Source organism: Eumetopias jubatus, unplaced genomic scaffold (genome assembly GCF_037043125.1).
Source record: "Eumetopias jubatus isolate StellerSeaLion01/CBP00866 unplaced genomic scaffold, mEumJub1_p1.0 scaffold_9, whole genome shotgun sequence".
Classification (NCBI taxonomy): domain Eukaryota; kingdom Metazoa; phylum Chordata; class Mammalia; order Carnivora; family Otariidae; genus Eumetopias; species Eumetopias jubatus.
In genome coordinates this window covers 124,806,591-124,819,034 of record NW_028274815.1, presented here as the reverse complement: position 1 = coordinate 124,819,034, position 12,444 = coordinate 124,806,591, and the positions used below count along the sequence as shown (strand labels likewise).

The window sequence follows — 12,444 nt, the reverse complement described above, 5'->3', positions numbered from 1 at the left end:
GATAAAGAAGGGCTCCTCGCCCCTCAGAGGAGAGAGCCAGGGAGCGTTCAGTGCCTTCTGCAGGATCTTTCCAGGGTTTTCCCCGGGGGTGTGGAGAGGGACTGGGGGTTGTGCATAAGCGCTGGACTCGGTTTTCTCTATCTTCCAGACTCTGTTTCCAGAACCTCACTTCTCCTGAGTTCCCTCCTCTGCTTTCAAAGTGAAGCCATGCCCGTTCCTTTCTCTTTAGGTCACCAGATTCCTTCACGGGACTGGCAGTGTGTATAGCCCCAGGGCCTGTTAGGGCATGTGAGTGGTGGTGGGGCTGAGATTTGCCAACCTCTGCGCTCTGGGGGATTTTAAGTGTTCCAGGACTAGCTGTTCTGCTACTCCAATTTTCCCTCCCCTCCCCTCCCTGGCCCTTCTGCCCCTTCCCCTCCTGCAGACTCAGGGGACCCCGAAGGTGGAAGGGAGCTCCTACCCAGGGGGAAGAAAAGCCATCCAATTGCGCCAGCTGCCCACACTTAGTTCTCAGCTGCCCTTCCTCGCCCCTCCAGCTACTCCCTGGGTCTGAAGCACTAGCCCAGTTTGAAACACCCCTCCCGCTTTGAAGGAGGCTGGGCTAGCCAGGGGGTTATTTTGGGAGCAGCTTCTGAGATCCAATGGCCTTGTTAGGGCAACACTGACCTTTCCGTCCCAGGAGGAGGGCAGGATCCAGAGGGGCGGGGCAGTGGCAGGGAGATCGACAGCCCCGCACACCCACTGGGTGGAGAAGGGGGCCAGCTGGCTTCAGGAATTCAGCCTCGGGCTGGGGGCTGTCACCAAGGAAGAATTTACCCTCTTCGAAACAGACTGGGGACCCCTCCACCCCACCCCTTTCACTGTGCTTCTTAAAGGGATCACACCGTTTTTCCTTTGACTCCAGGGAAGCCAGACTTGGGACACTCTATGGAGACTTTGAATCTTTCCCTCCTGCTTCCTTCCCAACTGGCAGCCTTCCTCTGGCTGGTTGAGTGGGGGCCTCCCAGACATGGCACTGACCAGCCGACCCGGTGCTGACTTGGCTCCTGGGCTCATTCAGCCTCTGGTGGCATCTCGCTTTCTCCCTCCTGGGGCACAGTGGTGAGTCAGGGGCGCCAGCCCTGAGTGTGCTTGGAGCGTGTCGCTGGCACCCCCCATTGCCCTCTCTTCCCCAAGCTGGAGGACGGTGAGGCTGTCAGGGGCTACGATGAGATGAGTGGGGGCCGCTTTGACTTTGATGATGGTGGGGCATACTGTGGGGGCTGGGAGGGGGGAAAGGCCCATGGACATGGACTGTGCACGGGCCCCAAGGGCCAGGGCGAATACTCGGGCTCCTGGAACTTTGGCTTCGAAGTGGCGGGCGTCTACACCTGGCCCAGTGGGAACACCTTCGAGGGATACTGGAGCCAGGGCAAACGGCATGGGCTGGGCATAGAGACCAAGGGGCGCTGGCTCTACAAGGGCGAGTGGACGCACGGCTTCAAGGGACGCTACGGAACTCGGCAGAGTGGCAGCAGCGGGGCCAAGTATGAAGGCACTTGGAACAATGGCCTGCAGGACGGCTATGGCACCGAGACCTATGCAGATGGAGGTGAGCCCAGCCTGGGGCCGGCAGAGCTAGTAGGAGCCAGACCAGTGAGGAAGACTGGTGGAGGGTGGGAAGAGGGAGGGGCAAGGTGACACAGAATCAGAAGAGCCAGGATGTTCTTTGCTGTGTGGCGTTGGGCAAGCTGCCTACCTCTCTCAGCATCCATTTCCTCGTTAGTAAAGGTGGGGCCAATAACAGGGCCATTGAGCAGTGTTTAGGACAAGACCTGCTGTAACACACTCAACGCACATTCAGTAAAACCTAACTACTACTGTTTGCATGCTAGGATGACAAACAGCCATGGAATATACCCTGGCTTGTGCTCTAGAACAGTTTGGTTCTAATCTCAACTTTACCATGAAAATTATTTTCAAGCAATAGATCATGAAGTATTTATTCATTCACCCATCTATCCATCCACCCACTCATCCATCCATCCACCCACCCACCCACCCACCCGTCCATCCATCCATCCATCCACCCATCTATCCATCCACCCATCTACCCATTCACCCACCCATCCACTCATCCATCCACCCATCTATCCATTCACCCACCCATCTACTCATCCATCCATCCATCCATTGTTTTCTTTAGAGCATATTTCTGTGGTACCTCCTATTTGCCAGGTATTATAAAAAGAGTTAGATTTAAAGAGGAATAAGATACAGCCCAAGGCTTCAAAGATAGACTCGTAGACAAACAATTATACACACGTAGGTACAGAGTGCTGGGGCAGAGAAGTTAGATTTGAGGAGGTCAGGGACTGCTTTAGAACAGGTGACATCTGAGCTGGATCTTGTTGGGAAAATTGCTTTAGAGAGGGTGTGAGTGGGGAGAGAAACGAGTAAGAAGCTCAAAAGCATGAGCCTGCCCGGTGAGTTAAGGAGATGAAGAGGAATTTTCTGTGGCAAAACAGCTGTGGGAAGTGGCAGAGAAGATATCATCGCCTCATCCACTGAGCATGACTTTGCATATATCACTTAGTTGGGCCTCTGTTTCCTCATCCACAAAATGGGCTTTAGAATGTCAGGTGCTGCTCAAAATACAGTCACTAGACAGGCAGTATCAACATCATCTGTCCATCAGTTAAAAAAGCAAACTCAGGGGCCCCACCTAGAACTGAATCTGAATCAGAATCTCTAAGGGTAGGCCCAGGCATTTGTTTTAACAAGCTCCCCTGGAAAATTTTATATACATTAAAGTTTAAGTAGCATTGCTTTAAATCAGGCACTTGCAAACTATGGCTAGCCAGCCAAACTGGCCTGATGCCTGTTTTTGTACAGCTTATAAGCTGAAAGTGGTTTTACATTTTGAAATATTTGGAAAAAATCAAAAGTAGAACTCTACTTTGTGACATGTGGAAATTATATGGAAGTCCCTACATAATATCCTTTTGGCCCACAAAGCCTATAATATTTACTATTCAGCTATTTACAGGAACGTTGGCTGGCTCTGCTTTAAATGGTCATTCAGTTTCCTTCCAGCTCAGGATACTTTTCTGAAGTCTCCTTAACATGCCCCACTGGGAAGAGGAGCTGATGCAGATAACTCAAAAACTATAGCTGCTTTAAAGAAAATATTTTGGCGTCTGTCAGAAGGCATTCATAGTATATTTGCCACTCGTCTCCCCTCTTTAGGACAGAGGGCAGGAAGTGGGCAGTCTGGGAGTGGGTTTCTGGTGGAGCAGGAAGGAAGGAGCATGAACCAGCCCACGGTGGAAGTTATGCTCAAGCTGAGGCCTGTGGGCCTATCCAGAGGGGCCTCAGGTACAGCATGGGCTCCCTACTGGGCTGCCCCCTGGTGGGTGTCTGGCGAGGGCCCACCTCAAATGTGTCTGGATGTGGGTGAGGTTGCGTCCCCGGAGTTTCTGTGGGCACAGTGGTGGTGACACAGCACTGGCTGGAATCGGACAGCGCTGAGGACAAATTCTGGCTCCACACTTCCTAATTCGGTGACCTTCAGCCGTTTGCTGAACCTCTACAGTTCGGTGCACCTCAATTCCCTGGATGTTTATGCTGGACACTGTGCTGAGCACTGGGGACAAGTAGGGAGCAGGCCCCAGTTTCTCTGGCTAGAACATGGAGATGATCCTTGAGTGCTTTGGGGTGTCGGTTACCTATGCAAAGTGGTACACAGTAGGCCCAATGTTCCTTCCTTCCCTCTTTCCTCTCTCCAAACCAAGGTGTGTGTGTTGGGGGCCTGGGTGTGAGTCATAGAGACACACATTTCTGAGAAACCATGGACTGATTTCCCAATATGTCTTAAAGGGGGGAAACCTATTCATTCACTCATTCATTCATTCATGCAACCAATATTACGGAGCACCAACTACGTGTGGGGCACCATGCCACAGCAAGTTCCAGGAGCCAGGGCAGTGAGCAAGCAAAGGTCCGAAAAAATAGAGGAGAAGGAAGGGGATGACTTTTTGGATAGTGTGGTCTGGGGAGCCGGTGGGAGGCCTCCGGAGGGCGAAACACCTTCCAGGCGGGGAGGGAGTGGCACTTGCAAAGGCCCTGAGGCAGACCTGGACTTGGCATGCTTGAGGAACAGCAGAACCGCCAGCGTGGCAGGAATGGAGTGGATGGACGAAGGGAACAGGCAGGGGCTGACGGTGGAGCTGTGGGCGTGCGCCAGATCACGTAGGCTTTGCAGAGCCCTGGGTTTGACTCTGGGTGTGCGCGGGAGGTCTTCAGGCCAGGTTAACCAGAAGACTTGCTCCTCTGGTTTGTCAGAGGCCCAAACTCTTCTTCCAGATGAGACAGTCCCACATCCAGGGGCCCTGGAAACCTCACAGATCTCTCCCAAGCCACACACGAGGTGCAACTCTCCAAAATTAGATGTGGCCACTGCTTCGGAAAATCTCTTTAATCAACCTGTCATCAGTCCCCTGAGGGTTTGTTAAGGACCTGCCCTTTGCCCCATCCTGAGTAGTGCTGGAGAGAATGTAGACAAGTAAGATCCTGTGATTCGAAACGGCTGGGAGTCGGGCAGCCCTGGGTTATTACCTTCACCTATCCTATTATTTCATATCATGGAGCCTTAGTTTCCTCACCAATAAAATGGACTTATGCTAATCTCTCCTAAGATTTCTCATGGGTAAAATGGGTACTCAATAAATGGTAGTTGCTATAATTACCATGAAGTCTCATGAATTCGCTCAATAAATATGTACTGAGTGATTATTATGAAGCCAGCAGTATAAGTGCTGGGAGGGAGGAATGTAGAAATGAACAGAATGGAAAGGGTCCCCACCTTCCATAGAATCTACAAGAAATCATACTATAGGGTGTCGGGTGCTACGCAGGAAAGTACTGGGGACTAAGGGAGGAAGAGACGGGCAACTCACCAGACTGAGGCAATCAGGGAGGCTTTTTGGAGTAAGTGGCAAGCTGGGCTCCGGAGTACGGGGTGAGGCAGGTGACAAGGGTGGAGGATGAGTGTTCCAGGTTGAGAGAACAGAGTGCACAAAAGCCAGGAAGTCTAGAACGTGCTGCCAGCCAGGAGATGAAGCTGAAACTTGCATCTTATCCCCAGTTTCAGGAAGTACTGATCAAAGGGACAGTAAGTGCCATTCCTCCGCTCTCCACCTTACCTTGCAGCCAAAGGAAACAGCGGTTTTCCAAACCCATTAACAGGTGGTAACCTCAATTTAGTGGGTCGTGACCTGCATTTTTAAAAAATGAAAGAACAAGAAGAGAAAAAGCAGAGTGTTTCACAGAGCGTCAGGGTATTGTTTGTTCAGCTGAAGATGCATGTACATACATAATGTGTGTGTGTGTAAAAACCTCTGTGTTTACACGCATCGTGTATTTCTTACATGATGTGTGTATAAATGTATTTCTTACTGCAGGTCATGGTCAAAAAAGTTTGAAAATCACTGTTCTAAAGTGACTTCAGGGAGCCACTGCCACTCCTACAGCCACAGCCTCTCCCTCTCCTCCACTCTCCAGCTCTCCCCTGGGAGGGGAAGGTGGTGAAGGCAAGGAGCTCCCACTCCCAAGCTCCTGAACCCTGCTGTAAGCCGCCTGGCACCCCTCCCCCGCCTATAGACCCCTTCCTGCCCTGGCCATATATAGCCAAAGTAAAAATAGCTGCAGGCCTAAATCGCCAAAGCAAGCATACACCCCGGCCTTAAGTAGTAATGCTCCTTTGGCTGCCTAGCTGTTCCCACCCCAGAGACGCACAGATTCCAGAACTGGAAGGGCCACTGGTGATCTTTGCTTTCCGAGGTCCTTGACCTGGAGCCCCGGCCTTGGCCGCAGAGGCCCATCAGCGTGTAGGCAATATGGGTGCCTATGTGCATGGACTGTCTATGTTTTTCCTCAGATAGCCATTGGATTCTCAAAGTAATCTGGTGCTAAGTTCCAGAAGCACTCAGCTAGTCAGTAATCCCTTCCCCAAAATGTGCAATGGTAAAACCAGGCCCAGGGGTGCCTGGGTGGCTCACTCGGTTAAGCGTCCGGGGCTCTTGATTTCAGCTCAGGTCATAATCTCAGGGGTCGTGAGATCGAGCCCTGCGTCAGGTTCCGTGTTGGGTGTGGAGCCTGCTTAAGATGCTCTCTCTGCCTCTCCCTCTGCCCACCCCTTGCTCTCTCTCTCTCAAAAGCAAAACAACAACAACAAAAAAAACCCAGGCCCAAGGTAGACTTTTTTCGTAAAGCCAATAATAATAATAATAATAATAATAATAATAATAATAGATTTTTGGTGTGCTTACTATGTGCCAGGTGCTACTCTTGGCATGGAACATGTGTTATTTAAACCTTCACAACTGGAGTGCCTGGGTGGCTCAGTAGGTTAAGCGTCTGCCTTTGGCTCAAGTCATGATCCCAGGGTCCTGGAATGGAGCCCCGTACTGTATTCTCTCTCACAGTCCTCTAACTAGTAAGAGGCAGAGATTGAATTTGATGGTAGTAAGTAATAATTAAAAAGTTCATAGTTTATGGGGCGCCTAGGTGGTTCAGTTGGTTAAGCATCAGACTCTTGGTTTCAGCTCAGGTCATGATGTCATGATTGTGGGATCCAGCTTCGTATTGGGCTCTGTGCTCAGTGCGGAGTCTGCTTCAAATTCTCTCTCCATCTCCCTCTCATTCACTCTGTCCCTCTCTCTCAAATAAATAAAAATCTTTAAAAAATAGTCCATAGTATAATTATTTTAATACGTGATAAACAGCTATACAAAATAAGACTGGCTACATGATTTGTGAGACCCAGTACAAAATGAAGATGCAGGACCCCCTCTTCAAAATTATGACGAATTTCAAGGTAATGACAGCAGAGCATTAAACCAAGTGCAAGGCCTTCTAAGCACAGAGCCCTGAGCAACGACAAAGGTGGATGCTGGTGAGGCGGGCCTTGACAGTGGTCACAACCGCATCTACCACTTTTTGTGTCTTTACTCTATACCTAAGAATCTTACATGCATTATATTATTCAGGCTTCTTAATAACTCTCATTGACTACACTAGTGGCATTCAAACCTTTGCAGTTGCAACCCGCTATAAATTAGATATTTCACATCGTAATTCTGTACATAAACACACAAAAACGTAAAACTGAAATAAATCATCACAAAATAATATTTCCCTTCCTAAATGCAGTACTTGCTATTTTTTCTCTTATTCTATCTTGTTGAGAGAATTAAATGCTGCCCTGATAGAGTAAAGCACTTACAACAGGGCTTGCCGTGTGGTTAGTGCTTTTATTATTATTACATGCTGAAAAGATGGTATTTTTATGTTTAACTATGACAATTGGGTAAAAAACCCAAGGTTCTGCTCTCTGGATCCAATTTTCTTTCTTTTGCCCAAAGCTGATGACTTAAGCTCATTTTAACCCAACTGACTGTGAACATGGGAGCAAAATGAATTTGCCAGGATAGGGGCCTGAGCAATACCTAGTGTCACATTATCTGGGCCTGGGATATGTGTTCCTTGAAGCAACTTCATTCATTCACTCACTCATTCATTCATTCATTCATTCATCCATCCATTCACTCATTCACTCATTCATTCTCCAAAGGAATATCTTTTCTATTGATCTGTTTGTCTACCTTTATGCCAGTATCACACTGCCTTTGTTATTAGAGCTTTATAGTAAATTTTAAAATCAGAGTAAATCCTCCAACTTCGCTTTTTTCAACTGGGTTCTTCTAGGTCATTTCCATTTCCATATACATTACAAAATCAGCTTATTGATTTCTACTAAAAAGCCCAATGGGAATTTGATTAATAATGCATTAGACCCATTTATCAATTTTGCAGAGAATGGACAACTTAATGGCAATGAGCCTTCCAATTCATGGACATGGTATATATCCCTATTTATTTAGGTCTTTAATTTCACTTAGCAATGTTTTGGAGTTTTCAGTGTTTTGCACATCTGTTTTGTTGAATAAAATTCATAAGGTTTTAAAATGATACTGTAAATGGAACTTTAAATTTCATTTTTCCAATTGTTCATTGCTAGGTTATAGAAATGCAATTATTTTTGTACATTGACTTTGAATCCTTTTACACTGCTAAATTAATTTCTTAGTTCTAGTGGGATTTCTTTGTTCTTTTTTGGATTTAAAAGGAACATTTTAATTTAAAATTTCTGGATTGCTATTAAAAACCAAGTGTAGAAGTCCTAAGAGAGTCTGACAGGGGCACTCACAGCTTACAGCAGCCAGATCTGGGTACGAATCCCAGCTGTGCCACTTCTTAATTCTATGAATGTGGGCACATACGTAACGTCTCTGAGCTCCCATTTCTTTTTCCATTAGAGATGTCAAAATCTTCAAAATATGGTTGAAACAATGAAATGAGATAATACATAAAAAGCATTTCACAGGGGCGCCTGGGTGGCTCAGTCGTTAAGCGTCTGCCTTCGGCTGAGGTTGTGATCCCAGGGTCCTGGGATCGAGCCCCACATCAGGCTCCCTGCTCCGCGGGAAGCCTGCTTCTCCCTCTCCCACTCCCCCTGCTTGTGTTCCCTCTCTTGCTGTGTCTCTGTCAAATAAATAAAATCTTTTTAAAAAATAAAAAAAATAAAGCATTTCACATACCGCCTGGCATCTAGAAAGTGCTGAAACTGTTCCCCTTTCTGCATTTCCTTCACAGTCTAGAGGGTGAGTTAATTCAGGATGGCCTGAACCACAGCTGTTTTGGGGAGACTGTTTCGGCACAGAAACTAGCTTTTGACTTTGGAGCAGTTAATAAGCTAAGACTTTGATTCAATTAGTTCTGCCTTGAGTCCTGCCAGTGTAGATGGAACTCATGCCAGGCACGATTCCATTTCGAATGTAGAATCAGCATAATTTAACCTCATCTTGAAAATCTCATGTCCCAGTTCACAGCCAGGGGGCCAGCATGACAGCCAGCTGAGTTGCTGTCATGGCAGCTTCTTGGCTTTATCTGGGACCCCAGGGGAGCAGAGCGGACCCTCAGCGAGACAGGGAAGTAGACACAATTAGTCTTTCTTCTCTGCAGCCTTACCTTCTGCGATGCGTGCGTCCAATTGGCCAAATCTCCGCACACATGCTCCTGTCCGAGACCAGGCCCTTGCGATTCATCAAGCTTGCTTGTTTCCAGACACTGCTAATTCTGTGTCCCCAGCAGCTGTTCCCTGGACCAGCCCTTGCTGCCACACCCTTGTGAGGAATGTTGAGTCTCATTTTCTGAGGGCCCTGGTTGAGGTTGGGGTGCAGGCTGAGCGGGACAGAGTTGCTTCCTGCCATAGAGCAGAGGGCTGTGCTTGTCATCTCCTATCCCTTCTGAAGCCAGAGCCACAGAGTAGGTGGACAGTTAGGTCTGGTCACAAGTGAAGCATCCAGGACCCCTACTTGTTCCTCTATAACTGAGACTTGACTGACCCAGACCCACCGGGAAAATCCATAGAATGATCCAGGGGCTGTGGGAACTCTAGAACCCCTTCCCTCCAGACAAGTAGAGAGCACCTTGTGCCTGGAGGTATTCAAGCATATGCTGCCGAATGTCATGTGGACAGCATATAGTGGGGGTGACACACTGAGGCCTGAGGGCTGCACACAGCCTGCAGGAAATGTTCTGTTTGGTATATACAATGTTTTTATTACTTTCTTTTTTTTTAAGTTTTATTTATTTATTTTAGAGAGAGAGTGAGCGAACATGAGCAGGGGGAGGGGCAGAGGGAGAGGGAGAGAGAGAGAGAACCCTCATGCAGACTCCCCTGTTGAGCGGGGAGCCCAACATGGGGCTCAATCCCAGAACCCCGAGATCATGACCTGATGATCAGGTCAACCAACTGCACCACCCAGGCGTCCCTATGACTTTTATTTTTTAATTTATTTAATCTATTTTTAAAAGATTTATTTATTTATTTGAGAGAGAGAGAGTACAAGAGCGCAGGGTGGGAGGGGCAGAGGGAGAGGGAGAGAGTGTTTCAAGCAGATCCGCGCTGAGCGCAGAGCCTGATGTGGGGCTTGATCTCACAACCCTGAGATCATGACCTGAGCCAAAACCAAGAGTGGGACACTCAACCGACTGAGCCTCCCAAGTGCCCCTATGACTTTTATTTTTAATTTGAATCCTTTATGGATACCATCTTAACAAAGTGATCAAATTTCACATCGTTGATGACAGGACAGCCTTAGAATATAGGCCCTTGATGGGAAAAGGGCACAACATCCACTATTCCTGCTGGGAAGGTATGGAGAGCAGGCTGTGTATGCAGAGCCTTGTAGGCCATCATAAGGCTCTGGCTTTTCCTCTGAGAAAAATGAGGCCTATAAGAGTGACATGATCTGACCTTGTTTAAAGGGATTCCTTTGGCTACTGTGTTGAGAGACTGGGGAAGAGGAGGTGGTACAGAAATGGTAGAAGCAGGGAAGCGATTTAGTGAGTTTATTGCAATGTTACGGGTGAGAATACAGGCTTGGGCCACCACCTTGTAGCAGCGGAGGTGGAGAGAAGGAGGTAAATCCTGGATCTATGTTGAAGGTAGAGTCATTAGATTTTGCTGATAGACTGGACTGGGGGAGTGAAAGAAAGAGGAGTCAAGGCTTTGGCCTAAGCCCACGGAAGGATGACATTGCCCTGACCTGAGATGGGCCAAGTGTTCAAAGAGGGAAGGTCAGGAGCTTGGTGTTGGACATTATGGGTGAGAGATGCCTGTTGCACCTGCCATGTGGGCATGAGGGCTGTGGGCAGGCCTGAGCATAGAAAGGAGGCCTGAATGACCCGTGTGGGGTCCTCTGAACCCAGACTCTCTCCCTTGATTTCTTTTACCTCTCCTACACCCATTTCTGATTCCCAAGGCCCTCAGGATTACTGAGCTGACTCAGAACCTGGTGAAGGGACTTCCACCCAGGCCACAGGTCCCCAGGACTGGCGGCACCCAGGTGATGTCACTTGTTTAATCCCGTTTCTTGTATGAGCTGTGGGGTATCATCTGGGGTAGCAGCCTCTGGATGTGGGGGTGGTGGAGCCCTGCAGGCTACGGGGACTTGTCATATACCCACTGTAACCTGACCCTGCTCCCAGGAGCTGGTCACAAACACTGCTAACCACTCCGCTCTGGGTTACTTCTCAGCGATCCTGGGAAATCAGGGACAGTGGAACTTTGATAGGTAGCAGCATTTGGGAGCCATGGGAAGGGACTATGGTGCCACCTCGCAGGCAAGCCAGAGAGCAAGGCATTAGGATTCAGTATCATGACTGATTAGCAATATCTGTTGTGGTCACAGGGTGGGTAAGAGATGGCCCGTATGACAGATTACTTGTTTCCTTGAACTAGATGGTCTTGGAGGGCCACTCCAACCTGTGACCTTCTTGGGATTGAAATAGTCTCACTTACCCCGAGTTGAGGTTGTCTATGAATGTGTTACACATTTGCAGATATTGGGAGGGAACATGACAGTCTATGTTACATGTGGGGTCTGGCACCAGCTGCTACCATCTCATGAGAGCCCATCACTATATTTTCAGAAATTTTGCAAGCTAGCTGTTCAACTGTGGCCTGACTAGCCACTGTGGGTATATATACATGATGGAACTTGGCTAGCACTACAAATTAGGGTTGTTTATTTTTCCGAAGAGCTATTCTACTAGCATACCACTGAACATTGTGCTAATATGAAATGCTCATTTTTTCCTTCTCATCCAGATTGAAGTTAACCAACCATCCTGCTTTGCCTGGGAACTGTCCTGGTTTTAGTACTGAAAGTCCTATGTCTTGGGAAGCCTTTCAAGCTAAGGCAAACTGGGTCACCTTGCAATTCTTTGCCATGAAGTGAAGGGAGCCAACATTTGTTGAGAATCTGATATCTCTGCCAGAGAGCTCATGTAAACCCTCCAGCAACCCTGCAAAGTAAACTTGCACTGCTTACTTTACTGACCAGAGATAGACTCAAAGAGAACGTGCCCAAGGCCATGAACATGTGCACTCATCTGATAGTATCTGCTGAATGCCTTCTATGTGTCAGTCATTGCATTGAGTGCTGGGGTTGCTATGGTGAGTATGGCAGTCTTGGTCCCTGCTCTCAGAAGCTTGTGTTCTAACAGCAGAGACAAGCATTGGACAGCTTGTTAATTACAAGTGGGATAAGCAATTTGAAGGGAGAGTAGAAGAGTGTATGGGTGCAATGGGAACCTGATCTGGTCTGGTAATCATGGAAGGCTTCCTTGAGGGAGTAGTGTCGCTGCTAAGATCTGATGGATGAACAGGGGATAGCTGGGTAACAGGAGCTACACTGTGCCAGACAATAGGAGTGAGTACAAAGGCTTGGAGGTGGGCACAAGGAAAGGCTGTTGTGTTCAAGGAAAAGGCAGGAGCACAGAGACTGAGGAAGAGTGGAGTCAGTGAGGCTGGAGGGTTGGCAGGGCCCAGATCAT

General features: G+C 48.2%; 1 protein-coding gene across 1 annotated transcript in view; it reads left to right on the top strand.

The window, feature by feature from the left end:
• The first annotated feature begins 1,212 nt into the window (after positions 1-1,212).
• Positions 1,213-12,444, top strand: part of JPH2 (junctophilin 2) — a 61,489-nt gene continuing 50,257 nt past the window's right edge. The window contains exon 1 of the mRNA XM_028122062.1: positions 1,213-1,591. Coding sequence (XP_027977863.1) covers positions 1,213-1,591 — 379 coding nt within the window. The remainder of the gene's footprint in view (positions 1,592-12,444) is intronic.